A 27836-nucleotide genomic window follows, 5' to 3' on the forward strand; every position below is an offset into this window, starting at 1 on the left:
CAGGACCCCATCTCTTCCCCTTCCTAACTGTGACCTGGAGGAGTGGTTCCTTTCCCAATGCCTGAGCCGGCTGTGAGCAGGAGCCGATCCCAGCGCTGCCGAACTCTCCCCAGGACCTGTCAGCACAGCACATGCCATGGTGGCTCCGCGGGGTCAGGTCAGGACACCTGGGTGAGCCTGAGCACGGAAGCTTCCCTTCAAGATCAGCTCCCACAGCCTCACCAGGAGGAATGTGATGAGTGTATTTAGGGCTGGGCATAGCCATAGATTTGTCCTATTCCACAGCACCAGCGAGAAGCTGCCAGGAGTGTTTTATGCTGCACACGCAAGTGGGGTCATCCATGCACCGTGGCACAGTGCTGAGGACCCCCGCTGACCCCTCTGCCAGAGCCATAACTAACACCCTGCTCCCCTGAGCACAGCTCAAAGCACAGTTGTCCTTTCTAAATGCACCCTGTCATAAAAAAGCTCTCCTTTTGCCCCTTCCAAAATTGCTGAAGCCTGAGGCTCACGCTTACTCCTGGCTCAGTGACAGGGTTAAAATTTGACATCAAGGTTAGAAATGCAACCATTGTGTTGTTGTCTACTCTTCCAGCGAGGCACACATTGGTTTCTTTTTATTTTGGCTGTACCGTGATCTATTTGAAGGTTCCTCAAATGCTTTCTTTATCAACCTCTCTCTTCCCTTGAGCCAGTACCTGGATTAATAGGTGGAAAATATGAAAAATGGTTGGATGTATCTGAAAAAAAAACAAAGAAAAATCTCCAAAACATCTCTGAAATACGCTTTCTGTAAGTTGCGTGGCATAAACTGAATTTATGATGGGCAGAAGCGCAAATAAGATTGTCGGAGTACATCTGTGCTGAAAGGCAGGATGCACCTAGCTAAGGCAGACTTCACACCTGCAAGGCCAAAACCCTTGACCTGTGGTTCCTCCACGTACACAGACACATACGCAGGTGCCCCTACACAGGCTCCAGTGCGCAGAAGGGAACGCTCAGCAGGCGTGTACCACAGGCCAGGGGGATGAGGGCTGCGGGAAGGCACAGGAACGTGCCCTGGAAGGTCTCTGCCAAGCAGCACCTGGCCAGTGGAGGGGGCGGAAGGTGGCAAGTGCCAGGCTGAGAGCGACCGGAGAGGGAAAAAAAAAAGTCATCTTCCATTGCAGCATCTCTCCTCGGTATTCCAGCTCAGCTGACTGACATGCAAATTAGTTTAATTATTTCTTCTTCTAAAATAAATTATATTTTGCAGTGGCTGCAATATGTTGTGTCAGGCAAAATTACATTCAATATTTTTAAACTAATTGATGTCAGCCTTGAGAAAACCTGATTGACAGCAGCGAGGAAACTAGGCTGCTACCTAAACGCTTTCCTAAATTAAAATTAAACATGCCGTTTTTCTGCATTTCCTCCAGGAGTTGGAATGCTATTAATCTGAAAAGACTGAGGAAAGAGACATGGAAAACACACAGAACAAGGGGGAGATGCTGGGAACACAGCAGTGCAGTACAGGAGCTCCAGGCTGATGACTGGCAGCTGCCTTTGCCAACATGGGCTGAATTATTTGGGAGCTGCTGGAGCCTGCTGGGGGTGGGAGACAGAGTTCTGCCCACGCTGCAGCGTCTGTACTTTCCTCAATATTATGAACAGCACAGCTCGGGCTGAGTAGCGAACGTGGCCCAGATCCCCGGTGCTGAGGTGCTACTTGGTGGGCAGAACTGGGATGGGATGGGCAGCACCCTGGCTCTGGAGCAGGATGTAGCCATGGTCTTACCGTACAGTGACACTGAGGACAAGCCTCAAATGCTCCAGCTCAATCTTCACCCGCATCACAAAGTATTTTTTCTTAATTTAACTAACTGTGAAAGTAACTGAGCAGTACTATATTCTTGTCTTAAGCATTCAGATGCATAATGCCAATGCCTTGCCCTCTCCCTGGGTTCTGGACAGACGATTGCCTCCAGGACTGACACCGAGAAGCTCTGGGCAACTGCTCTCAAATGCTGGAAGCTTTGCAGGGGAAGCTCACAGTGATGGGAAGGGACTATCGAGATGCTCGGCCACCCCTGCTATGGCAGGAAAGGAGGGGATCCGTGGTTGCCGCTGTGCTGGGATCCAGTCCTTACCCCGTTGGACCCTCCCACAAACTCACAATAAAGCGCTTTCCATTTTTACACCCAAACCTCTACTGTGAAGCTCCAAACCCAGCCATTGCTGAAGCACGCACAGCATTTTCACTCCTTCCTGCACACACAGCCACGCTGTGATACCAAACGCAGAAAGGTGCTCTGCAGCCTTCCCGGGGGCTGAAGCAGAGGCTGAGGGAAGCCCAGAGGACCCTGGGCTGCTCTTTGTGGCTGCAGCACCCTGGGAAACACGGCTCACAAACGCTGTTGGGCGCAGTGTACGACCCACTCTCCTCTGCCTCAAGACCGGATTGGTACAGTACTGAATTCAACATTTTTACTTTAGTAGGGAAGCCAGAAAGAGGCAAGAGCGGACTTTAATCCTCATTATCTCGGCAAATTGGGAGAACAAAATGCAGATTAGAAGACTGGGATGGGCCACGCCGCTTTCCAGCACCCGTGCCACGGCTGTGAAGCACAGGGTGGTTTTGTGGCCGTCAGGGCAGCTGCCCGGCTGCAAAGCGGAGCGCTGATGGCAAGGACAAGGCAGGGGCATGCCAGGGGTACAGCTCGTCGCACACAGGTGGCTACAGCAGAGGCTGGAGCTGAAAATGTGGCTCCCAGCTGAGGGGAAGCAAAGTGGAAGCAGCAGTTAAGCCAAGTAACATATAAATGGCTCTCACCTCTCTTGAGTCCTGCCCGGACTCAGCAGCATGAGAGTCATTAAATCGCATCCAAACACAATGCTCTGATTAAAGCCAGTCTCCAGCAGGAAGATTTATCATCTCAATTACCAGCAGTGGACACAGCAGTCAAGGCCTCATCATTTTACATGAGCAAAGAGGAAAACAGGAAGAGAATCACTAATATTAGCCCAAGGAAGGTAAACAGCTTGTGAGTGAGATGAAGATTTATCTCTGGAAACGCTTGGCCTGGTCCCAGGCCAGATTTGCTGAACAGCCCCCATGCTTCCTGCTGGCTGCCAGGTTGCAAGGCCAAATATTCTGCTGGACACCAGCTGGCCGAGGTGGCTCCCGACGGGAAGTGCCTGTTCTGGGGGGAGACCTGCTCCTCCTCTCTCTTCCCACCAGTAGCACGCAGCCCAGCCAACCTCAGGTGCAGCCAGGTGCCTTCTGCGGCTTTTCTTACTGCTCCTCAGATGCAAATCCACTCTCTTTGGTTATCCCTAGGTAGAACATACACCCCTGGGCACGGTCTCTGCTGCAACAGCAGCGGGTCCCAGATGGGGCTCCCAAAGGTGGGGGGACAGCTCTTGTATGGAGCTGCTCAAACCTGACAGGCTGCCTGCGGGAAAACAAGTGCTGTCACAGGCAAGCTTTCCTTCAGCTGCCGTTCGTTAAACCCATCTCAGGACAGTCCTACCAGCAGGCAGGGAGGGCAGCTCCAGGATGCTATGGGGAGGCAAGACCTTGGTGTGATGTGCTCCAGGCCACGTGCCCATACGCCGCGGGAATCAAGTGGCCACAGCTTCCCACCAGCCCCAACGGGCACCAGGCATGAGTCCGGGCAGCAGAACGATGCCTGGTGGGCTCGCTCCATTCCTTCTGCAAAGTTTGCATCTCACTGGGGAAAGAGGAAGAATATTTTACCACTTGTCTCCGCCAGAGTCGGTAACGTCCTGCCTGGTGGTGCAGCAGACCCTGCGTCAGCCAGATACAACCTGCATCGTCACCGCAAACACCACAGAGCCCTGCCAGCTCCTCCTGGGTTCGGCCACCGGTGTGCTGGGAACTGCCATGTGCTGGACACACCAACAACATCACAGAGGCTCCCAGACGTCCCGTGCTCCAACACTGATCCCACTGCGCCGGGCACGATGTGACAGATGCTGCACAGCCCTGCTCTGAAACCCCTCTATCACTCAGAAGGCTGTACCTTTACAACTGCCCTTTCCGCCAGAGGATTCAGACATAAATTGTACTTTAAATTCAATATCAGTCATTAATATTTCATGATTACAAAACGTTAAGGATAATGTCACTGGGAGGAATGTCTGGGCAGTTAAAACGGATGAGTCAGAGCTCACCACGGGAGAAGTCAGAGCGCTGAAGAGTCTCCCCAGGTTTTGAAGCGATCCAGCCTGACAGGCTTCTCTGCCGGAGGGGAGCCGCAGCATTTACTGACTTGTTCTGAAATCCAAGCCGCTGCGTGTAAATATTGTCCTTCTGATTCTTGTCACCTCAAGTTTCCTCTGGATGCTGAGTTGTGCTGCATCGCCGTGATCCCCTCCTCCCCGTTGGCAGAGCCCCCAGACATGCTGTGGCTCAGCAGTGGGCTACCCTCCCTCTGGTGTGACCAGGCAGTGCTGGCACGCCTGCCCATCACCGCCTGATGCCGGTCAGGGCTCGTGACAGCACCTCAGCCAGACAGCACAGAGGTCACCCCAGCTGGCAGGCACAAAGCATCATCAGAGAGAGGGGCTTGGGACACATGGAGAGGTCAGAGATGTCCCCCCGGGGCAGTGTGGATCTGGCCAGGGATGCTGCTCCCTCCTCTCCTGGCCCTGCCAGAGCATATGGCTGTCACCACAGTGGGGTGACCCCACAGCAGGAACCCAACTCAGGCCCTGGCACAGCTCCTTGAATGTGAACGGCAGCTTCCTGCTCAAGAATGAGCAAAGAAACGAGAACCAGAACTCCTGAGGAGTCTGTGGGAATGAAGCCCAGGGAAGGCTCCTGCCCATGACGGACAGGTCTTGGCACACGTCTGCAGATGTCAGAAGGTGCTGTGCAGCCAAAGCAGCTCCCTGCTACCAGTTTCCATAGGGTGGCAGAGCACAGCAGGTCCCAGGCTACTCTGGTGACTTGCGCATCCAAAATGTGGAAAACTGAAGAATATGGCAATGCCTTTCTGCTTCCCAGCACGGTGCCTGGCATTAAAGCCCCTTCTCCGTCTTCAAGCTCAGAAAAAGGAAGAACATAGAGCACTCCCTGGGGCCCACAGGACCAGATCCACCACGGTGCACAGGGACTTGCGGAGCCCAGGAGCCGAGGCACTGTGCAAACACGATGGAGGGCAGCAGGATCTGCCCAGGGCAGTTCCTACCTGCAGCGGAGCACCGGCAGAGAAGCAAAGCCTGCCCTTTGCTGTTATTATTTTCTTTTCATTCCTCAAGAGGAGTTTATTCAGAGCTCCTTTGAGCAGCAGGATCCAGGTTTGTTCTTTTTTTTTCCTTGACTGGAGAAGAAAAGACAAACAGAACTTCTGCTGGAAGCATCCGCACCAGGCTCCGCCGCCCCCATCACATGGAGGGAAGATAAACTAACAAAACCTGCACAGCCACTAAGCTGTTCCCTCCCAGCTCTCCCAGCTGGGTGTGAGCAGATTTGGCAGTTACTGTAAGCACAGGTTAAAGGATTGCACAGCCATAAGGGAAGGAAGAGACCATCACCAGGGCTCTCGTGGGAGGGTCAGGAAGGAGCTAATTTCAGGAGCAGATGAAAGGGCTTCACCTCATCCTCTGCCTGAGACTTCCTGGTGGGCTGCAGAGTGAGGCCAAGCACTGTGGCCAGAACCGAAGCAGCCTGGTGGTACTAGCCCTGGCAGCGTCACCTCCCCCTGTCCCCAGCACGGAGGCTCAGGGACACTCTGTCCCCGCAGCCCCTTCCCACTGCTGCAGTGCTGGGACCTCCCATCCACTGCTTGCTGTGCCTTGCCAAGCCTGCGGCCGCACCAAGGGCAGGGAGACCAAGGAGGAAGGGCACGGGAGGCATCCAGAGCCACTAAACCCCTGTGCAGGTAACAGTCTGCAAATCCCAACCGCTGGCAGCCATCTGTACCACAGGGCTCCAGCTGATGGGGCACCCACCCACAGCACACGGCTGGACCAGGGGGATGCAGGTGACGTGAACACAGACCCCCCCCGGAGCCCCCAGAGCCACTTGCAGGTGCAAATGCAGGGAGCGAGCTGCAGAGGGATGACTGGCAGAGCTGGCGCATAGATAACAAATTTGATTAGTGTTCATCAAATATACTATTCGACCATGCTCCCTTAATAATGTTCGAGTCAGGAAGAGTATTTTTAGGTTGTCTAGGGAGATGTCAGACGCAGTGCTGCTACCTTTTTTTTTTTAATAACTTCAGTGTTAATTAACACTTGCATCTTGGTCACCTCTGCAGTGAATGCACCCATATTTCCCCCTCTGCCCCATACCGGTCCAGCACACTCTCTGCTCCACACAGCACTCCTCCATCTCACCTGCTTCCATCGCCAGGACAGTGATGTTGTGCCACCCTGCTGTCTCCCGGTCCAGGACCTTTCCTGTCACAATGGCACCTGTGTTGGCATCGATGTCAAAGATCCTCTCCGTGTCTGTGCTGCGGTCGATGGCGTACCTGGGACCAGGCAAAAAGGGAAACTGTGAACGGCTGGATGTGCCAAGCCCAACCTCACCATCAGCCCCAGGAATGTAGGGATCTAACTCAACAGGCCCTATATCACCATTCTCGCTTTTCCTCTGCTGCAGCATGGTACACAAATGCCACGTTTCTACCAGGCTGCCAGCTCAGAGCCCTCAAGTAAAATTAAAGTGTGGCTTTTGGTGCATAAAGTGGAACTAAGCACAGACTGTGGACAAGGGAAAAAACCTGCTCTGATGGGAACCTTATGCCAAGGATAGACAGAGCAATATAGAAATCATGGGCTGTGACTCCACTCTTGAGCCTGGAAAGCTTCTGAGCTATAAAATCAGGAAAAACACCAACCCAAACTGAAGGAGAGTACTCCTGCTTGAGGAGCCCACCTCACCTACCACCCTCTCTCCTGATCCTGCTACAGCCCCCACCCAAGTGAGAGACCCGGAGAACAGTGCAGCAGGACACGGGCAGGCTGTGACCTGGACCTGCAGAACACCTGAACTGCAGCTACAGCAGCTATGAATGACAAAGTCTCCCCTGAATCCAGATTGAACCTGTGCAACTGGAGCCAGAACCCTGGCAGCAAAGGTGGGCAACCGCCAGCATCCCCACAATCACCACAGCACACCGTCCCCAGCAGCCCTGAGATTCGGGCTTCCCAGTTTCACAGGAGCAGGCTGAAGAGCTCCTCCAGCTCTGACCAGCTCCAGCTGCTCAGCAGAGATCCTTCACATGCAGCTCTCACTCTTCTCCTTCAGCTGCTCCAGTGCTTCCCCAAACAGCCCCCTCCTGGGGCATCCCACCAACAGCCCTCCCGCTCCCCATGCCACCTCTGGAGAGAACGACTCCCACCTCTTCCCAAAGGGCAACACCACAGCTCATGAGAGGAGTCAGAGAGGAGTCAGACACCTGGGTTTAGCCCCGCGCCTTAGCCACAACATCACGAGCCCACGCAACCAGTCCCAGCGACATGTCCTGCATTTCCAACCGTTACACACGGAATAAAGCAAGCAAACATTAAATCAGGGCACATTTAGATATCTGCTCCTTGGGGAGGGGACTGGAAGGGAAGCCCGATCCAGCTGAGGCCCTTGAGCACAGCCGTAACACAAATAACAAACACCACCACCGCAATCAGAATTAGAAATCCAGAAGGCCTACAAATCACAAACAATACAGCATAATGTTATTGTGTACAGCATCTTTCATACCCACTGCATCCCAGAGTGCTTTACAGAATTAAATAATACAAGACAGCAAAGAGTACAAAGGATAAATTACCGAAAGGAGGGCTGTGAATAAATTAAAACCTTCAGTCACATGTCCAACAACAGAAGGAAGATAAATGTAGGCACAAAACAAGCTGGAAAGCTGATGAGACAGGACAGTGCTGAGGGGCTATGTCAAACAAGAGGAGCAGAGCAGGACAGGCTTTAGGCTAGAAGCTCATTCTGGATGGTGGAGGTGCTCCGCACACTGTGGGGTGGCTTTCCCAAGTGCTTGCATCTTGCCTGGCACAGCCCAGCTGTGGTGGATGGGTCCATCATCCACATGGCTCGCAGCTGAGGAACAGCAGCTCACCTTCTGCATGCACGGATGGTCACTCTGCACAGAGGCATCCATGGCCTCCACGTGTCTCATGCCCTGGGCGGGGGGACCAGCTGCAGATGAGAGTGCCTCCTGAGGGGCACCTCTCCACACAGCCTGGCAGCTCTGTCTTTGATGGAGGCACATACAAAGTCATTTCTACACTGTTTAAAGTGTTATATAGTACCAGATTTTGTTTCCTAGCTCCCTTTCAGACAGAAGGATGGGGGAGAAAGGCACAACAGCACTTACTTGCAGTTAAGAAAAAACATTCAAAAATCACTATTGAAGTTCCACCTGCGCACATGCATGATCTAGCATGTTCCACACCTATGTGGCTGGCTTTCTCCCCCCTCCTTGCATCTAGAGGTGATGGGGATCTGTCACACAAAGCCAGATACGAGCTTAGGCATCTCTGAACCAGCTGCCAGGGACTTCCTAGCCTTCCTGCATTTTCTGCCCCAACTCCCAGCTGGAAACAGAGCCTCTACAGGCGTGTAGCCAGCTCCAGAAGGGACAGTGACACTGTCTTGGCATGTACTGCAGCTTCACATCCACTCATCTTTGCAGCTCGCTCACTGCAAAGGGAAAGGAGAAGTCTGGCCACTGACTCGGACGCATCAGTCCAATGTACTGCTTGAAGGAGGAACAGAAAACGGGATGACAACACCTAATATCTTTCCAGTAGCATAATTGATGCATTTGCATAACTGCTTCCATTGTTCTCCCACATCACCTGACCTCAAACACGTCCTGTTCCTCCATCCCACTTCTGAATACAGTTAGAGTTCAAGTTCAAGATGGTACTTCACTCTCCATATGCCTTCCCTGCTTCTCGGGTAAGCACACGCCTGTTTTGTTCACACTCATGTCACTGCTGCATAAACAAAGATGTCTGCAAAAAAATAGCTACACAGAAAAAACCCATTTAATGATGGGAGACATCACTGAGCCTGGAAACACCTAATACCGGCTGCCTGCGTGGCCAGAAGGCAGGAGGCTGGTAGGGGAGCTCTCTGCCTGATGGCGCTGGTAACCTTTTCTTATGCTTCTAATTGTTTTGCTGCTAAGGTTGTCTTCTGTTACATCCGAATTGTCTGCTGAGGACTGACTGCCCATACCCTGTGGCAGGGCACAAGTCAAACCAGAAATCTGATCCTTTTGTCACCACCGCTCCGCAGAGAGATGCCACCGTCTCAGCGCTGCACCAGGGCAAGGAGATAAAGCTCTGAGCGTTGCTTGCATTAGCCATGAAAGCAGGGCTGAGCCTGCTTCTGCACACTGGATTTTTGGAGGCAACCAGTCCAGGTAGGTCTGCAGCTCTCCATCTGCACAAAGTGCTCTGGAGGCTCTGGAGCACTAGGCTGGCACTGGAGCTGGGGACTGAAAGGGCACAGGGATGTCCATTTGCCCCCCCCAAACACAGCCATAACCCACTCAGACCTGCAGATCAACCCGCTACACACAGTCCTCCCCTTCCCAGAGCTTATGGCTAACCCCAGCTAGAGCAGCTAGAACAAGAAGCTGTCTGCTCTGTGCAGTTTACATCATTTTGTGTGATACGATCTTCACCAACCAAAGTCTGCGCTGACCATCACAAGCTTCTCCACCTCAGGTAGTCCAGCTTCATGTTCATCCGTCCCACAGAAGTCAAACAGTGCTTCTCACCTGGCAGGGCGCAACAATTAATACCTGGGTCCTCCAGGTACTCAGAGATAGGACATAACGCTCGTTCTTCCTAAAGCTGCTGGTGCTCCGTATCTGGAACTGCAGTCCCCAGCTCTGATTGGGATGCGGACCTTGTAATCCATTTTCCTCTCTTCCTGCTGGCACTGCCTGTTGGTTTGGATGTTACAAGTGACTGTTTAATTTAGACAGCTTTCTTGGTGCTCATCTTTCTCGTGAATGCATTTCTCAAGCAGTTTGTTTCACTTCTCCCCCTGAATGCAACAAGGAGCACATTTTATGCCATGTGTTTTGTTAATAGGGAGCTTTTCAAACACTGTGTGAAAAGCTTTTTGTTGTGTTTGTTTTTTCCTCCTCTCCCTTTTGTGTTGAAGCAGGTTGTAGTTCTTGCTGTGCTGCTGGAGTCTATAAAATGCCCATGTCCAACACCTGTCTCCGGATCTGGTGAATGCCAAACAAGAATATCTTTGAGAACCTTAAATCCCAAGCAACATCTTCCCAATGCTGATAAAGCCTGGCATGCACACATTCAGAGCACAGGCTCCCACTGCAGAGAGAAAAACAAAAGGCTCCCATACAAACAGCCTCACGTACACAGACAGTCTATCACTGTATTACCTCATACAATGGCTCAGCTGAGAAAAATTGCACTATGCCCAGGAAATGTACAGCTAAAGCCAAAAAGCCAACTGGAAACTTAATTCTTTCTGAAAAAGACTGGTTCCAGCTTTTGTTAGGCAACAAACAGGGATGGAACAAAATAAAAAGCACCCGTCCTTTAGAAAGGCATTTCTTGCCTGTACCATGGTGGGTTTTCATGTTCTCCCTGAGGATGCACGCAGCCCCTCAGCTGGGGTGAACTTCAGCATGATGTCCTGCTTCACAGCATTGACACCAGAGGGAGGATGTCCTGCTGAGCAGCCACAAGCTGGGAGGGTGAGATGGGGTGCTCTTCAGGCACCCTATGCCCCAACTCCCCTCCCACCCGGGCAAGTGGCTGCCAGGAGCTCTACATCCATGTGCAGCTGGGAGGTGAGCAGCAAGCAGTGTCTCAGGGATGCCCCTCAGAGGAGTTGGACACCCCTTCAACCCTCATGTCTTCATAACAGGTCACTTTGCGACCCAGCCCGGCTCATCTGGAAGGGGCTTGTTCTCAACACCAAGTGGCTTCTTCCTTGTGGGACAAGCGGATGACCAGGAGGGCAGGGGAGCTCCAGGCTGAAACGTGCCTCCAGCAGCTGCTTTGAGCTGGATGGCACAGCAGGAGCCACACACCCTTGTTTGCGCTGGCCTGGGGATGAAAACAAAGAGCCAAGGGCATCTCCTTTCCCATTTGGCTAAAAATACTTCCCAAACCTCGTTATTGGCAGCCTGGTGTCAGCAGGACCTGGAAACGCTGACAGAGCTGATTTTTGCTCTGCTGTCTCTGGCAATCCTTGTTCTTTCCTGCCTCAAGGGGAGAGTGCATCTCATCATGACAGGAGGTTGTGGCTCTCCCCTATTTACAGCACGGAGCCAACCCACGGACCAGAGTCCAGGAGACCGCAGCCACCGCAGAAACACAGCCACCTCTTTGCTCCCACCTCCGGCAGACAAGGATCAGGAAGTTAAAGGGATCCACTGAACTGCAGCGACTTGAAAGGGTTCATACCAACTTCAAGGAGCCGAAGATCAAATACTGGTCATGCTGTCAGGACCAGTTGCTCTCTAATGTATCCAAGGTGAAGTACAAGTGCTGGCTTCTTGTGACTGTACTTTGGAGTAGCACACTTGAAGTGCGAGGTGACTTACTGCCGTCTCCTGCTGACAGGTTAGTGTCACATCCTGGCAGGGTGCTGCAGGATGCTTGCATTAATGTTTGTGCACCACTTTGAAGCTGTGAACAGTTGCCTACGTGGCAAAGTATTTTATTAAATTACCTGGAGATCCAGAGGAGAGGAAAACAGGAGAGATCCACCACCACCTTCCTCCTGCATTGGTGCCACGTCGGCGTGACCAATACAAACCTGCATCTCCACTTGGTGCAGGTTAAGATGGCAGAGAAGGCTCACCCGCCCACGCTCCTCAGGCAAGTGCCAAGGGAGCATCACAAAAGGACAAACTGCCACTGCTCACGACAGCAGGCACTGCAAGAACAGAGGGGAGTGGAGAGATGGACAGATAGAGACTGAGTGCCACAGGGGAGCACAGGGGACGCAGGATGAGCTACCTGCCCGGGGATAGCTGGAGGGAGGACACGTATCTGAATGCATCAGGCCTGACAAGGGAAAACACATGGCAATTCCCAAGCTGCAGCAGATGCCTGGGAGTCCTGTTGGCTGGGACCTCGTGTCTGAGCACGAGTCATTGCCTTGTCTGGCACTAAGCTTGCTATAAGAGAGACAATCACATAGCAAAGTTTGGGCTCTAACCCTCTTTCTCCTGCTGAGTACTTGAATCTGCTTCTCTCTGCTCCAAGTCCCCATCACCTTCTGCACAGCAGTAGAAAGCCTCCCTCCTCTGCTTTCTTTTGTTCTGTCTGCAAACAATGCAACAAGCTCCACGGGGAAGCAGCACAAAGAACAAGAAAAAATGAGAAAAAGAATAGTTCTGTCCCCAAGGCCCTTTTCCTACAATTACAGATGAGAAAATAAAATCTATGTTCTATAGCACTGCTAGAAACAGCCAAGTGAAAAAGCACATGCACACACGTACACACACACGCAGATGTGTAGAAAAACTGCATGCACCCGAAGAGTGCGAGCTAACAGCCACGTGCTCAGGGTGGTCCACAAAGAAAGAAATCAGATGTGTAGCCATATGACAAGATGAGCAAAGAAACTTTGAGAATACGTCCAACAGACAGCACCAACTGGTGCAAGTGGTGCAATGCTCACATCGATAGTTCCTGGCACGCCAAGGCTGATTTCATTCACTTTCATCCCAAAGACAACGTTCAGCATCCAGCTTTGTGACACAACACTCTCTGCTAGCTGCCAGGCATCTGTAGATGGCAGCTTTCCACATGTAAATTCCTTTCTGAGCTTTCGAAACATCTCAATCTTAATTTCCATGAAGATGTGGAGATACCCCTCACCCCACATTGAACCACTGCGTTCCCTGTGGCTGCACAGCACTGGAGCTCAGCACCCCAAGCAGCCACATGGGGACATCATCGAACCGGATCAATATTGTAATTGAACTCTCCCTGGCCACATCCTCCTCCATCCCACGTCCCTGACCCTGCTGTGTCCCAGTTTATCGCTGACTGGGATGGGGTCCCTCCAGAGCTCTCAAATGCAAAGCCACCACTGCCCGTTTGAAGCGAGCGGCTGCGCACAAGGTGCCTGCAGCCCTGCTGTCACCTGGCAGGACAACACACATTTCAAGGAAATTTTCCACACATCGAGGATGTTTTCTGAACACCAGCTTTCCATCCCAACTGCTCGTGACTCAGGCCAGTTGGCAGAGCCAGAAAGCTGCTTTGTGCCTTAGGTAATAACAATTTAACAAGGTAACAATCTCTTTAGCCACAAATTAAATGGAAATGGGAAATGTCCTGTGCAGATAAGCTGCTGCCTGGATTATGTCCTCTGCCCAAATATAAACTCCTCTGATCTTCGGTCCCTGTGCACGCACACACACACAGCCAAGCTGTGGCTCTGCACCTCCCGAGTCCCACCTCGTTTGTCGTCCTTCGTCGCTGCCCCCCTGTCATTTCTGGTGGCTCGCCTGGCCTGTGTCAGGCACCACTGCAGATGCCTCGCTGTCAGCAGTGGGGACATGCAAGCATCACCCAGCCACCTTCCCCGACACTCTCTTGCCATTCACCCATCACTTGCCAGTGATGTCTCTGTCACCTGTGAGATGGCTTCTGCTGTTTGCCAGTTGCTTGTGCACAAGCTGCCACTCACCTGCCAGCCACCTGTCCCACAGGACATGCTCACACGCTTGGCCACACATGCAGCATTTGTCACCTCCACCTGCACTGTCTCTCCTCCTCTGCCACCACCTCCCTTTTGCCCCAGTCATGGCCACGAGAACTCCCCCAGCCACGTGTGTCCCTTGCAGGTGACCCCACACCCACCACTAGAAGGAAGATGACGCGAGGTTTCAGTGGCTGCTTTACCGGACAGGATGGTTTGCGGTGTCCGGGTCAAGGGCAGTGACAATCCCCACGACAGAACCAACGTGCGCGTCCTCCTGGACCTCCATCAGGTTGGAGGGGGGCCGGAATTCAGGGGGCTCGTCGACATCCAGCACCGAGACCCGCACAATGGTCTGGTCCCGGAAGGTGCCCAGGTCCACGAACCGTGGGTCCACGAACTTGTTGAGGGCTTCCACCACGACAGTGTGCACTTTTTTTGACTCGTAGTCGAGAGGCTGAGACAACAGGAGAGGATTAGCCATATCCAGCCCGAGGAGCCCCCCTGCTGCCTCTTCCTTCACCAGAGACATTGAGGCTGGGACTAAAGCCACCTGCTCCCCAGGCAGCACCTCTATGTGGGGCTGGGACCTCTCCTGCCCTCCCAGCAGCAGCACCCACACCAAGGGGAGCAGGAGGAAGAGGAAGCCTCCAGCCCACTCCCCCAGGATGCCCAGGGCACAGGCAGCCAGGATTCACTGGGAAGACAGGACACTGCGTGCTGCAAGTGAGCAGGTTTTGATCATTAATCACCCTGCTATTATTTCTACAGGGGAGGTGAGCAGAATTCAGTGGCCTTAGTGAACAATCATTCTTTCTTGCCTGTGTCAAGTGTTTGCTTGATTGTTTTTACCACCAAAAGCAGATATGGTCAAAGGGCTGCTGGTCAGATATAGGAATTAGGTGGGGATATTTTTCCCCTAACAGGCGCTATTAATAAGGGCTGTAAGCACTCATCTCCGTAGCCCTGTGCACGGCTTCGCCCATGCAGAGCTCACTGCTCTGCTGCCACCAAGAGAGCCCTGTGAGGCTCCAGCAGGCACCATACTGCTGCTCCTTTCCAGCCTCTCCTCCCAGACACAGAGGCAGGTCTGTCCCTGCACCTGCAGGCACAAAAATGCGACTGATACCGCTCAGAGGAGCACTGATTTCAACTCAAATGCAGCAGCAGGAGTCCCCAAAGGAAAGGGCCCTCCTAGAGATCTGTACCCTCCCTACCCAAGCAGCTTTCCTCATCTCTCACCTTCTGTACGGAGATGACAGCCTCTTGGGTATTGCTGTCCGTGGTGACTTTGAACATCTCCACCCCTTCCTCATCCTTCACCTGATATGTCATGTCCGTGTTCTCCCCGACGTCAGAGTCCTCTGCCTTCACCCTCCCGATGGCAGTGCCCACGGGGGCAGTTTCAACAATGCTGAACTGATACATCTCTGGAGGAAAAAAAGGTACTAGGGTCACTGCTTCTCCCTTAGAACTCCCTCCAGCCTGAAATGGCCCTTTGCATACCTTCCTGGGGGCACCCTTGGGCTACCAGGGATGCCCAAACTCTAGCAGTGTCTATAGTCCAGAACATCCTACCAGGAAGAACACATACCCCAGCCAAAAATAAGGGCAGAGGGAAGATAATTGGGGAGCACTGATGTTTCAAGGCACCAGATGAAATAAGGGCTGATTTCTCTATATGGACACTGCCCTACAATCAGTGTTCTCTGATTCTTTGCAAACTTTACCATTTCCTCGTTTGGGGAGCACGCTAGAGAGGACACAAGCTTGAGCCACAGGCCACTAGCAGTGACTTGGAGAACAGAGCTGTGGTGTGTCCAGGCTGCTATCCATGAGACAGGCAGCTTCACGGTGGAGCAGAGTGTGCCAAGCCCTGATGCAGCATCCAGGAGGGGCCAAGCCAGCAGCCGAGTCCTTGCCCAAGCTCCCAGGAGACAGACCAGGCTGCCTTCTCCCCCAGCACTGCTCAGAGAGGGACCAGGAAAGGGCCAGCTCTGCTCTACCCACCACGCAGCCCTGCTCACTCCGAGATCTAGCATCGGGAGCAGGGGTCTTGTCCAGAGCTCTAGACGGGCTGAGACAAAGCTGCTGCCCCTCCATCACGCTGCCAGGCAGGGACACATTCAGACCCAGCAAGGAGCTGTGTGTGCTACAGGACCTTGGTCCTGCTACCCTGCAGACATGTGCCAGGCTGTGCTGGGAGCTGAGCCTCTGTCCCACCACCCACAAGGGGCCAGGACCCTACAAGGGCCAATGCTCACCTCCCACCGCTGTCAGGACTTACTCTGAGGGAAGCGTGGTGGGTTGTCGTTGACATCAGTGACTACAATGGTGACTGTGGTGGATCCAGACAGGCCACCCAGCTGTCCCGCCATGTCTGTTGCACGGATCACCACCTCATACCGGTCCTGTGTCTCACGGTCGAGGTCAGCCACAGCTGTCCGGATCACACCTGGAAACCAGCAGGACAGCGTGAGCACAGGCAGGTCACAGAACATCCAGAGTCACGGATCAGGTAAGGCTGGAAGGGGCCACTGTAAATGACCTCATCCAAGCCCAGCTCTAAACAGGATCAGCTACATCTCCCAGCCTCTCCACATATGGCAGAGGCTCCAATACTTCGATCTTCATGGCCCTTCCCTGGACTCATTCTATTACGCTCGTGTCTCTCATATTTGGCAGCCCAGAACCAAACATAGCACTAACATCATCTCACCAGGGCTGAGTAGATGGGCTAGGTCATCTCTCTCCACCACTGGCTCCTAAGGCAGCCCTAGGTGCTGCTGGCTGCCTTTGTCTCAGAAGAACCTTGCTAGCTTCAACCACCACCATCTGCTGGGTGCTGGTGCAAAGGGGAGCAAACCCTTTTGCAGCTTTCACAGAGATCACATAAGAAAAAGCTGCCTGAAGGGAGAAAAGGGCTCTAGAGAGAAGAACAAGCCCAGGGGGTTGCCAGACATGTAGAAACATCCTGAAAATCCCAGGAACGGCCACAGGCCCAACCTGATCCCAGCAAGTCTCTGTGGCTGATCCACAGGTGTGTTTCATGAAAGGTTCCTGACTGCTGCTCCTGCCGTAGGCTGCCAGTAGCTCTGACAGGGTTCACCCCCAGCTCAGACGAGGTTCGCTCTTCTCTGCAGGGAGGCTGGAGCCTGGGTGAAGGACTGACAGGGGCCAGAGGACTCACCCAGATGCGGGGGCTGTGCTGGGGCCAGCCTTAAGCTTTGCACAGAAAACTGTGTAAAAGCCCAGGCTGAGTCACGAAACCCCTTTGGCATGAATCTGCAACAGCCCACTTATCCTTATCTGCTCAGGCAGGAGCCGGGCTCGCCACAGCATTCCCAAAAGAACAACCCACAGTGCCAACCTCCATTTCACAGGTGCCTGGTGGCCCAAGCATGCCTGGAGGGCCCCCTATTTGATTTGGAGAATGAGGAGGGGGCAGTGTATTTCCAAAGTCTGTGTGCACAAATCCCCTCGTTTTCAAGTGTCTCTTTAAGTTAAAGAGACCAGAGATGATGTACACACTCTGTGTCAGGGGCTGAGAATGCTCTAGAGACCATAAAGCTTAACAAAATGTATGGTTGTTAGTACTTTTTATGAAATGAAGTCTCTTAAAGTGTTTCTAGGTCTTCAGTAGTCATCTGGGCTTTGGGGAAATGACCAAAACTAAAGTATAAAGGAATGTAAAACAAGAAAACAGAGTAGTAAAACCCAGAAAATGTAGTGAATGGCAGAAGTTATGACTTCCTATGTCACGCAGGAGTCTTTTATTTACATGGAAACAAAGCAGAGAAGAAATATTTTGAGAATGAAAGAAAGAAATGACTCTGCCCTGAGGTGGCACCAGGGGCACGTGTGAGTGCATACATGGATACAAGGTCATTAGCAGCACACTCCCAGTCCCACTACACCAGCAACACCCCAGAACAGCTAAGAATCAGCTTAAAATCCCCTCCAGCTCAGTTTCTTAACATTCTCACAGATTTAGACATTGCTTTCTGTTTCTGTAATTGCTCTCTCTTCCAGGCTTTTCTGTTTAACTATTAGCTTTACCTCCTCCTACTGTGAGCTGCAAAATCCATCTTTGCTTTGTCTCACCAGCAATCCTGCCTGGTGGCAGGGAAGATGCTGGAGGGGGGTTGCCCGGCTGGGTGGTGTGGGTCTCCAGCGAGGGAGCTCCTCCCTTGCCAAGCGAACTGCAGAGAATCATCCAGATGCTCTCGGCGACATGCAAGACATTTGCTGATGTGCAACCAAGCGAGCAATGGCAGAGCATCGCAGCCGTCCAAGCCACCTGGCTCAAGGCAGACGCTTCTGGGAAGGCTTCAGCACAACCTGAGCGCAGTGGAGGGGAGAGGTGGGTGCCAGAAGGCTGCAAGGAGACACGATGTGGCTTCACTGACATACCCCGAGGCTTCTGGGCATCAGCCCTCCACAGCCAGTGGGTTGCCGCTGCTTCCCCCTTCCTGAGAAAGGCTGTGGATGGATGGCTCCCACCAAGGAGCCGCTGGTGGGGTAGGCCAAAGGCAGTCAGAAACGTCACTGAGCTGGGAGGATGAAATCTCCCCCCACCTTTGTGTGACATTACAGGTGCAGCAGGAGCTGGCAACACTTCTTGGAGACATTTATCTCTCCTTGCTTTCTGAAACTAGCAATTATTCCAACAATTATCATAGTTAGGATTTATTACAAAGGCATAACCACCGTTTCAGATCCTTGTAGCTCCCCAGCACTTATGGATAGGCACAATTTCATCCAGCTTCCCTTGTCCCTCTGTCATTTCGGTTCTGTAATTACCTGCACTCCCACTGTCTTCAGCCCCATGAATCAAGAGAAGGCGCTGTCTCACCATCTCTCAAGCACTTCCAGCATCTGCCTGTTTTACACACGTGGGTAACTCTCAGCCCTTCTATCACTCCATCACCAAGGTCCATGCTCCCAGCCAGCATGCAGGTGAGATGCAGCACAGAGCACCACAGAATTTCTGCCAGGGAGCATCCCAAGCCCTCCACAGGAAGACCCCGTGATGGTGCCCAGGGTCTGCACTGGAATCCTTGTTCCTCCTGGGTCTGTTCAGAAGAAGCTGTTTGACCAGGAGTCCCAACCCACCTCATCCAGAGGGGCCGAGGGAGCACCAAATGCATGTCCCAGCGAGACCTGCAGCCTCCCGACCAAGAGCAGACAGGACTGGCCTTGCACAGGCACCATTTCCCCAGGGCTGCACGGGACTGGCCTCAGCCGGTCGTGCTTATAGGCCTCTCCTGCCTCTCCACTATGAATACAAAGCCGTTATTTCTGGGCAAGCACTATCTCATTGAAATTTAAGCAATTCTGTTAATTAACAGGGTCTGAAGCATTTTATAATGAAAATGATTCATGTCAGCACAATAGTGATGAATTGGGATGAGAGGGAAAAAGCTCATGCATTCACCAAAGCTGTAATGACTTAACTGAGCTGCTCGTAATGATATAGCTCATAATATGCCATGCAAGATGGGAGGAAAGTGCTCAGGCACTTCCCAGAACAACTCCAAGGTCACCCGTCCCAGCAAGGAGCAAGTCCAGGCCATTTGGCACGTGCAGGGCAGACAAACAGCCCCAGCCGGCTCCGATTCTTCCCGTGGCACGAGGCAGACAAAATCCTTGTCTTTGTCGGGGGTGCAGACTGTGAGCAGAAACCACCTCCTGCCAAGATGCGTTGCTGCTTGTCCGGTCCATCCTGGAAAAGCAGGGGGCTGATGCAGAGGAACTGCCCCCTTGCCCCAGGCCTCCAAGAGCCCCAGTGGGATTGTCACCAAGAAAGCTGTTCCCCCTGAAGCCGCGTGGTCCACACCAGGCTCCTACCCCAGGTGCCAGGCTGGTTTTGTCCTTTAGGCTGAAGTACCACTTACCATTTGCTAGTGGCCCTCACAAATCAGGCTCTCCAAACACACTCCACGCCAGTTCCTTCAATATGGCACTTTGAGTGCTGCCATAAACACCCACCAGCAGCAAACTTGCATGGTTCCATCTCCTAGAGTCAGGACAGCCCCTGCTCCCAAAACCTGACCCCCAGGGACTCTGTAAAAGCAGCAGCAAGTGATGGTGGCAAACCTGTTCTCAGGGCACAGAGACCTCTGCCGCTGCACGTAGAACATTGAAAACTCCTCACTATCGTCTCCCAAGATTCACCTTCTTTCCATCCAGAAAAACTGCCAAACTTTGTCCTTCTGCTAACAAAGCAAGAACAACCTCTAGCTTGGACTCATCTCCCTAGTTCTTGTCAGCATCTGTTAAAGTTGAATAATACAGATGCATGGTGGCATACCCTCTGGTACAAGGCACATGTGGCTTTCCAGCATGATCCAGATTAATCAGTATAATTACCAGACAAGGGGACACTTTCAGCATCACATAAATACCATCAAATCTGCTCAAACAGCAGACATTCTTTAGGTGATAAAAGCAAAGCAGGACAAAGCACTCAGCAGGTAACTGCCTTCCGGGAATCCCATCATTATGGGCTTTGCTCTGCTCGTAGATACTTCCAGCTCAGATGTCCACATCCTCAGAGACCCTTCTGGACAAGGCACCTTCCAGCTGAGGGCAGTCAGAAGCACCACTCTCCCTGCCACAAAGTGCAAAGCCAGAAAGTCATGGAGTTATGTACATGGATGTATCCTCAGGAGGTCCCTGGTACAACCAGAGCTCAAAGCAGCTGGTCTTCAAAGGGAGATGAGATTACTCAGGAACATGTCCAGTCAGATTTTGAGTATCTCCAAGGATGGAAATGCCACCTTCATGGTGACAAGTTTTCTCTTCCTGACATTTGTGTCCTTTTACTGTGCATGCCTGAGAAGAGTCTGGATCTGTCTTCTCTATCCCCTCCTACTTAGCTGGATAAAACAGATTCACTCCTCTCAGCAGCTTGGTCAGTTAAAGCAAACAGATCTCTGCCTCAGCCCAGGGGTAGCAAGGCATCTGCCAACTAGACTGCAGATTCCTCACCCACATTCCCGTGCCCACACCTGCCTGCAGCGTCCTAGAAATACCGATACATCTGCCAAGACACAAGTGCTGCTTGAGTCATACATCCTGGAGGAGGTCAGCCTGCTGCAGGTGGGGTCTTTGCTCCAAGAACCGGCATTTCATCTGTCCTATATGCACTTCATCTGTGCTACATGCACAGCATCCCCTTCAGTCCTTCAGCTCAGGACAATTTGGGAGGCAGAAGCTACAGGCAGCCTGAGCAAGATGCTAACCACAGGTTCAGGAGGTTCATGGCTCTTCAGCAAATAAGGTACAGAGCTGAGATCCAGAAATGGAAACATTATGGTTGCATCAGCATAACCAAGCTGAAGTTAATTGGAAGGGTGCAGAGTCACACAACTATTGTGGCTGAGGGATGCTGCAGCCTGTGGATTTCTAACGCGGTACCTTTCATAGTGTGTGGCCAAGTCCTTTTCAAACCAGTGTGCTCCATAGCTCCTAGGGCAGCACCCACAGAGACAGAGCTAAGGGGGAATGCCCAGCAGGGGCTTGTTCCTAGATGGAATCAGCCTTGGCTGTGCCAGTGCAGAGGCAGCAATGCCCTGGAAGGAGGCAGTGAGCTCCAACAGAGCGGCCAGCACGGTTACCCTTCCTTTGTCCCTTCTTCTAGCAGCTAAGTCCCTCAGTATTTAATATTAATTCCCACTGCATATTAGTGGATATACCCTAATTTCCTCAAGATGACCAAACATGCAATTTGGTCCCAAACCAAAGCTCCTGCACCAGCCTCTGAAAAGGACTGTCAACATATAATCTTGCTAATAAGAGCAACCACCCTTAAATAAGAGTGGCTTCTCTGCAGACTCTCATCACCCATGCTCAGAGTCCCTTGTCCCTGTACGTAGCTTTGGTGAATAAGCTTCTGGGCTGGGGCACAGACCTGCATAAACCCACGTGCACACAAAAACATGCACATATTGATATCTGTGCTTCCAGGCACTCAGAAGCATTTTTAACAAACTGGCAAGAGCTGCGGAGAAACACGTTCTGCCTCCCACCACCGCATCACACAATCCAACAGTTCATCAGCCCCATTCAGCGTGCAGTATGTTCCCAGCAACAACTCCTCTCCCAGTCTACCCCTGCTACCCCGGGACCAGGGCTTCGGTCGGTCTCCAAACTGGGCAAGGCTGACAGGTAAGGATGAAACAACTAATGACCGCACACAAATGACCACCAGCTTCATCCCAACAGGCCAGTATTTCTTGTCCTGTTCTCCCTGGCACAAGCACGCCTAAGCCCTCACCGGCTAAGTCTCCAAATCAGGAGACAGGCTCTAGAAGTCAGGAGCTGTTTTAAGTAATCACAAATGCCAGACTGCATTTCAATTAGCCTTCTGAATCCTTCTGCCTTTTCCCTGCATAGAGTAGAATGACAGATTTTAAGAACAAGCTCTTCCTTTCGGTAAAAAGCAAGATTTCCATGCACTCTCCCAAACCGACAAGGTGGGCTTTTAGGAAAGCAGCAAATATCATGATGCCTATGATGTTACCTGCTGTGATTGTTCTGTAGCAGTCAATACCCCTGCGAAGGGATGCACAAGACTGCTGGAGCCAAGGGCACCAGGTTATGTCTCCCTTCTGGGTGTCCAGTATTTCCAGGTTTCCTCCTGAGGCTGTGGGCAGGGATTGCAGGCAGCTGCGACTCTCCAGCCACGCTGGCCAGAGATAAGAAAGGGCATGGCAAAGAACACAGGAACAGACACGAACAGGCAGGCACAGGTGGCTGACGAGGAAAAGCTTCGCCCCATAAAGGTGAATAATCTGCAAAGGCGCAGAGCGTGCAGGATGATATAAAGCAACATGAAAATTTGGCCTGCAAATTTAAACACACACTGAATTCCCCTCTCACGGAAATGCACTGGGAGTCGCACACTCTCCGTGCTCATCTCAGCATCTGAAAAGTGTAAGTTAGAAGGATCCTGGTGAGGATAGGTTTCCTCACCTCACCTCCTAGAGCTATAACAGGAACTAGCATTAAACCTCCTGACCTGTGTCCTGCTGGGCAAAGCTGGGCTTGTGGCCCCTGCAGTCACCAGCCTGCCCCAGAGCCTGCTGCAGGGGGAGAGGGGCTTCTGCAATCGGACTAAAGCACACTCACCCCGACAGCAGAAGTGGCTGTTTCCCAACACAAGCAACAAAGCACACGTACATGCTGATACCGTAAAAGCCACGAAACAGTGCAATGTTACAAAGAGCAGCCAAAGATCAGCTGCACCCTGTCTGCGAATGGAGAATGAGTGAGGAAGGCAGCACAAAGCCCGAATATGACTGTTGCCCGCAGGCTCTTGCAAGGAGCCTAGGGGATATTATCATAGCTGGCACAGAAAATCATGCTTCCAAAGTTTATGTATACAAAGCTCCCCACTCACGCACGAAAAAAGTCAGCCTAGACCTTCAACACATGCAGGGTAAGTTCTGGGATCTGATTTGAGGTCCAGAACACAAACCAATGGACAGTTTCAGTGTCTGAAATTTAGTTCTCAAAGCACAGGAGGTAGTGGCTGGTGTATATGAAAGAAGGAAAAGCTCATACGTATCAGCTGTGCTTTTTCTCTACCATCACTCAACACTGTGGAAACCGTAATCATTCTCCACAGCTTTGTGAACACCAGCAAATGCCATACTGCAGCTCCCACTGTTCCAGTGGGGCCACTTAGTTGCCTTCGAAAGGTCCATCGAATCCAAACCCCCAGCCAAACACTACAGCCAATAGCATCCAAGAACAGGAGACAAAATAAGCAACCTACACATGGTCCACATCCTGTCCTACAGTGTGCAAACCACACTTGTACATGTAACACCTATACTGTGAAGGACAGTGCGAAAACAGCTGGTTGTAAAGGCAAGGAAGGGAGAACCCGCGCTGGAAGGAGTCAAGGGCTGGTGTGCAAGGGAACATGAGCAAGTGTGGACCTGCAAGAAAAGGTGAAGGAGGAGGTCAAAACCAAAAAGGGAAAACAAATTGTTCTTCATTACCATATATTATAAAAAATGTATCACGCCAGGTTTTTATGGTTCTTTTTACGGCCATTAATAACAATGGTGGCTCTGAGAGTTATGCTGCTGCTATGGATAATTAAATCTTATGCTCAGGGCAGAAGCTGGGCCACCCAGGGCAGTCAGTCCAAGATTCCCATGTGGAGCACGAAAAACCTATTCAAGTGCAGAGTGGGAGCAGGGTGGGATTTGCTTGGGTGGATGTGCTGGATCCTGGCCAGTACCAAAGAGACATCTTAAGCGGCTGACGGGGCAGAGCTGCTCACCGCATTCCTGGAGCCCAGGCGAGCCAGCTACAAAAGGCTATTCACAGCTCAGACATCACCAAAGAGTCAGCCCCCAGCACCAGCTTGAGTGAGCGAGCAGATATTCTGGAAACAGACATGCTCAAGAAGGGCTGAGGACTCTTCTGCAGACTGTCAGCAGTTTTGCTTTTATGAATCACAAGGAGGTAGAACAGCAAATCAACCCCCCCAGTATATGAAACAACCAGCTTGAGAATTAAAACACAAAAAGTCAAGGAATCAAGAAGCTTGGATTCCCAGAGTGACATTAATTCTCACCACAGTCCCACAGGGCACATTTTAGTTTATGCCTTAATACAGAGCATTAATGTTGTTGCAGAAAGCTGAGCCTCTGCACGTCCTGGCTTGTGCGTTTTGCTCCCAGTGGTCCCTCTTCATTCCAGCAGCCAAGGCTTCCACTCCCACAAAGCTGACTCAGACTAACAGGATCTCACACACACCTAAGTTTTCAGTGTTTAGCCCCTTGTTCATCCATCTTCTCCCTTTTACCTGCTCCCCCTCCTCAAGTAAAACAAGGCAAATCTGGGAGAGAAGAAAGCCCAGGTGCAGCAGCTCCTGGGCCAGGAGTGGGTACAGCCCCCAGCTGCTGCTTGTGCACTCTCCCCACCACACCAGCCTCTCTCCAGGCAGTGGCATTTTTCACCACACACCCCAGTCCTGCTGTCAGGTGTGCTTCAGAGCTACCAAATTTGAGGTTTCCTCCAATGGTATCAGGGCTGGTGGCACAGTCAGGGCTGTGACTGCCTTGCCCACACAGACCAGACGGGTTCTCAGGAGGTGCGTGGTTTCACACGGATGCTGAGGCTCAGGCACTCCTTACACTCTCCTTACGCCAGAGCCTCCGAACCAATTTCTACTCTGACTTGCATAAAAACAGCCTTAGAAAATGAGCCTGACAGAGACTTGGCACTTCAGCCCCGGGGCTGAGCTCAGCCTGTGTCCCTGCGGTTCAGCAAGAGGGTGGGGGGGGGAAATTTGCTGTCCAGCTTTCCAACAGAGCTGCAGCTACCCAGCCTGCTTGTCCTTTGACAATTTTTCATTATGCTGTGGGTACTTTACTGCATGCTTTGTGCCTTAAATACCTCTTATTAGCATTTGAGTGTCTTCCCTCCTTAGAAAGCTTGCAAGGCTCCCATTAAGGGTAATGAGAGTCACACTCCTGGGAGGCAAGGAGAATATATACCCCAACATCTCCTGGTTATGGTCTACTCTAACCAGTATGTCAGAGCATCATCTGCTAGGGATTTATTACAGAGGCATTTTACAACAGGCTCTATTATAAGTTATTAAGGAATGGAGCAGCTTCTACTGTTCTTTCATTAAATATTAATAGAACATTTATAAACCGATCCTTAATTTAAAGTGTTACCTTTAATCAAAGCCCTGGTGATAACAATGCAGCCTTTGGTAAGGCCCCTCTGGTAGTACTTAAACCTTTCACACTGAGATTTTATGTGCCTGGGGCTGCACTCGTGCTCTGGGCATAGAGCACAGGGGAGCTCTGGCTGGTGCAGGCGCAGGCAGGGCACTGGGCTGGCAACTGCAGGGCTTGCTCCACACCACTGCGGGCACTGCGGGGAGCCGGGCAGCAGCCCGCAGGGCTGCCCAGCTTCCTCTCCAACACCCAGCAATGCCCATGGGATGGGGACCCCAGCACAGGACAGATTGGGGGGGACACGTGGCCACGGTCTGGTCTCCTGATGTCCCAACACAGAGGTCCCAGCCCATCTGGGTGCTGCTCACCTGTTTTACTGTCCACAGTGAAGTGCTGCTCGCCCTCCAGCACGCTGTAGACTACCCGGGCACTGCTCCCATACGTGGGGTCATCAGCGTCAGATGCCATCACCTGCATCACGGAGGTGCCTGCAGCAGGGACAGGGAGAGAAACAAGAAGTCAGGGAGGAGGCGAGAAGAGCAACACAAACCTCAGGGCCAAGGGCTAGCAGAACGGGAGAGCAAGAGCCAACGCTGGTCTTGCACATGCCGATGGGAATGAGAACAGTAGGGTGCAAATGCAGCATTGACTCCCCTCAAAGGCCTGAGCCAGGACTCCAGACCCTGCTGCCAGTGCCCCTTTTTGTCCTGCAGAGTGGCAGGAGAGACTGGACCTTGGGTCACCTCGGGGCTGCTGTCTAGGCAGGACCTGCTCTCCAGCAGATCACTGGTCTGAACAGCTGGGAACTTTTCTCCCAGCAGACCATCCGCTGGACCATCTGGGAAGGAGCTGGGGATGAGATGTTATCAACCACAGCTGCCCCTTTCCTGTCACCACCGAGCAACACAGTCGCTTCCAGCCCGTAGAGGGACCTCCCAGCCAGGGCCTGATCCACACTGCAGCACATCTCTGCAGCTGACAGACCTGCAAAGGGATGACAGCCATGGGAGAAGAAAGGCTTTTTGCTTGCCCGTAGCCAGACACAGCACCACGTCCTCATGCCCTACACGTAGCAGGGCAGGAGGACTATAAATTGGATAAAAGTCCATCAAATGTCTGCAATTAAGTTATTGATTTTCAACACTGCCTCATTAAACTGGGTGCTTCACTCCAACTGTCCCTGTGATGGCTTTAATTTGACATCATGTTCAATTTGACAAAAGCAGGACCCAGGACATGAGAACAGGCCCGGGAGCAAAGGGGCTGAGATCTACAGAGACAACAGGAGGGGGAAGGAGGGGAAGCCTAATGCTACCTACAGACACCTCTGAGAAAGGAGACGGTGTGACCAGAGACCTGTGAGGACAGGCTACCCAGTTCCACTTCTGGCACCAGACTCAGAGCATCTCTGCGCTGGAGGTCAAGCACCGGTCACCTCTCTGGTTCCCACGACACAGTGGGCAAAAATGGACCTGGTGTCTTCCTCTTCCCTTGTCAAGAGACCTCAAGTCCAGCCTGGAGTTCTGCACCAGCCCAGCCTGAACTTGGGCAGGAAACAATAGAGTGGAGACAATGCTGCTGCAAGCCACTGGGATGCACACATTCCCTCCTATAGTCCAGTTCATGTCAGTTCTCCTGGAAAGGGTGTTCACTGAAGAAAATGAGCAGTTACCATGGTTGCTTTTCATTCTCCTATGCCATCTCCTCAGAGCTGCAGCTCTGCTGATAACATGAGATTCCCCCTCATCGGTCTTCAGCAGCAAGCCAGTTCCGGTTGACTTGTTTATGCTTCGCTGTCTCCAGTGAAGTTATGGTGCATCCCTGCCAGGCACGTCCAGATTACACCACAGCAACACTAGCTCCCTGACTTGCAAACAACTGTTTAAGATATACTATTGCTTCATTTCCTTGGAAGGGTCTGTCCTGCCTCCTCCTCCTCTTTCTCCTGCCTGCCATCACACAACTCCTTCACCAGGAATGAGCCAAGGCACATCACCTCCACTCCAAGACCTGCTTGCTCTTGCCTGGGCACCTCAGAGGCAAAGGGTTAGGAGATCCAAAACTCACCCACGAGTACACGAGGCCCATCAGAGTTTATTGGTCTGCACTTGCCCTGTGTCCAGTACAACCTGCGTCAGGACTGCATGCAGACAGAGCAAGTGCCCCACAACCCTCTATCGCAGCTATTTCAGTGCTGTCACTCCACAGGTGCCAGCCCAGTGATCATTAAAGAGGGGAGCTACCCACTAAAATTTGCATCAGGCCCTGCATCTCATGCTGCTTCTCCCCAGATGTGTTCACTCAATCACATAATTCACCTCCTAATCCATCCCTGTCAGACAAACAGCTCCACTCCTTGTGTTCCAGTATTTACCCAAACACTGCAAAACCGCATCAGTGCCAGAGTCCAGCGGGAAGGCAGGATCCATGCCCACCCA

The 27836-nt window shown here is 52.1% G+C and overlaps 1 protein-coding gene across 1 annotated transcript in view; it reads right to left on the reverse strand.

The window, feature by feature from the left end:
- Nucleotides 1-27836, reverse strand: part of CDH22 (cadherin 22) — a 53319-nt gene that overhangs the window by 12454 nt on the left and 13029 nt on the right. The window contains exons 3-7 of the mRNA XM_074157370.1: nt 25767-25886; nt 15972-16139; nt 14927-15114; nt 13888-14141; nt 6349-6485 (exon numbers count right to left, since the gene is read on the reverse strand). Of these exons, the coding sequence (XP_074013471.1) occupies nt 6349-6485; nt 13888-14141; nt 14927-15114; nt 15972-16139; nt 25767-25886 (867 nt within the window). The remainder of the gene's footprint in view (nt 1-6348; nt 6486-13887; nt 14142-14926; nt 15115-15971; nt 16140-25766; nt 25887-27836) is intronic.

This window comes from Numenius arquata, chromosome 12 (genome assembly GCF_964106895.1).
Source record: "Numenius arquata chromosome 12, bNumArq3.hap1.1, whole genome shotgun sequence".
NCBI classification, from domain to species: domain Eukaryota; kingdom Metazoa; phylum Chordata; class Aves; order Charadriiformes; family Scolopacidae; genus Numenius; species Numenius arquata.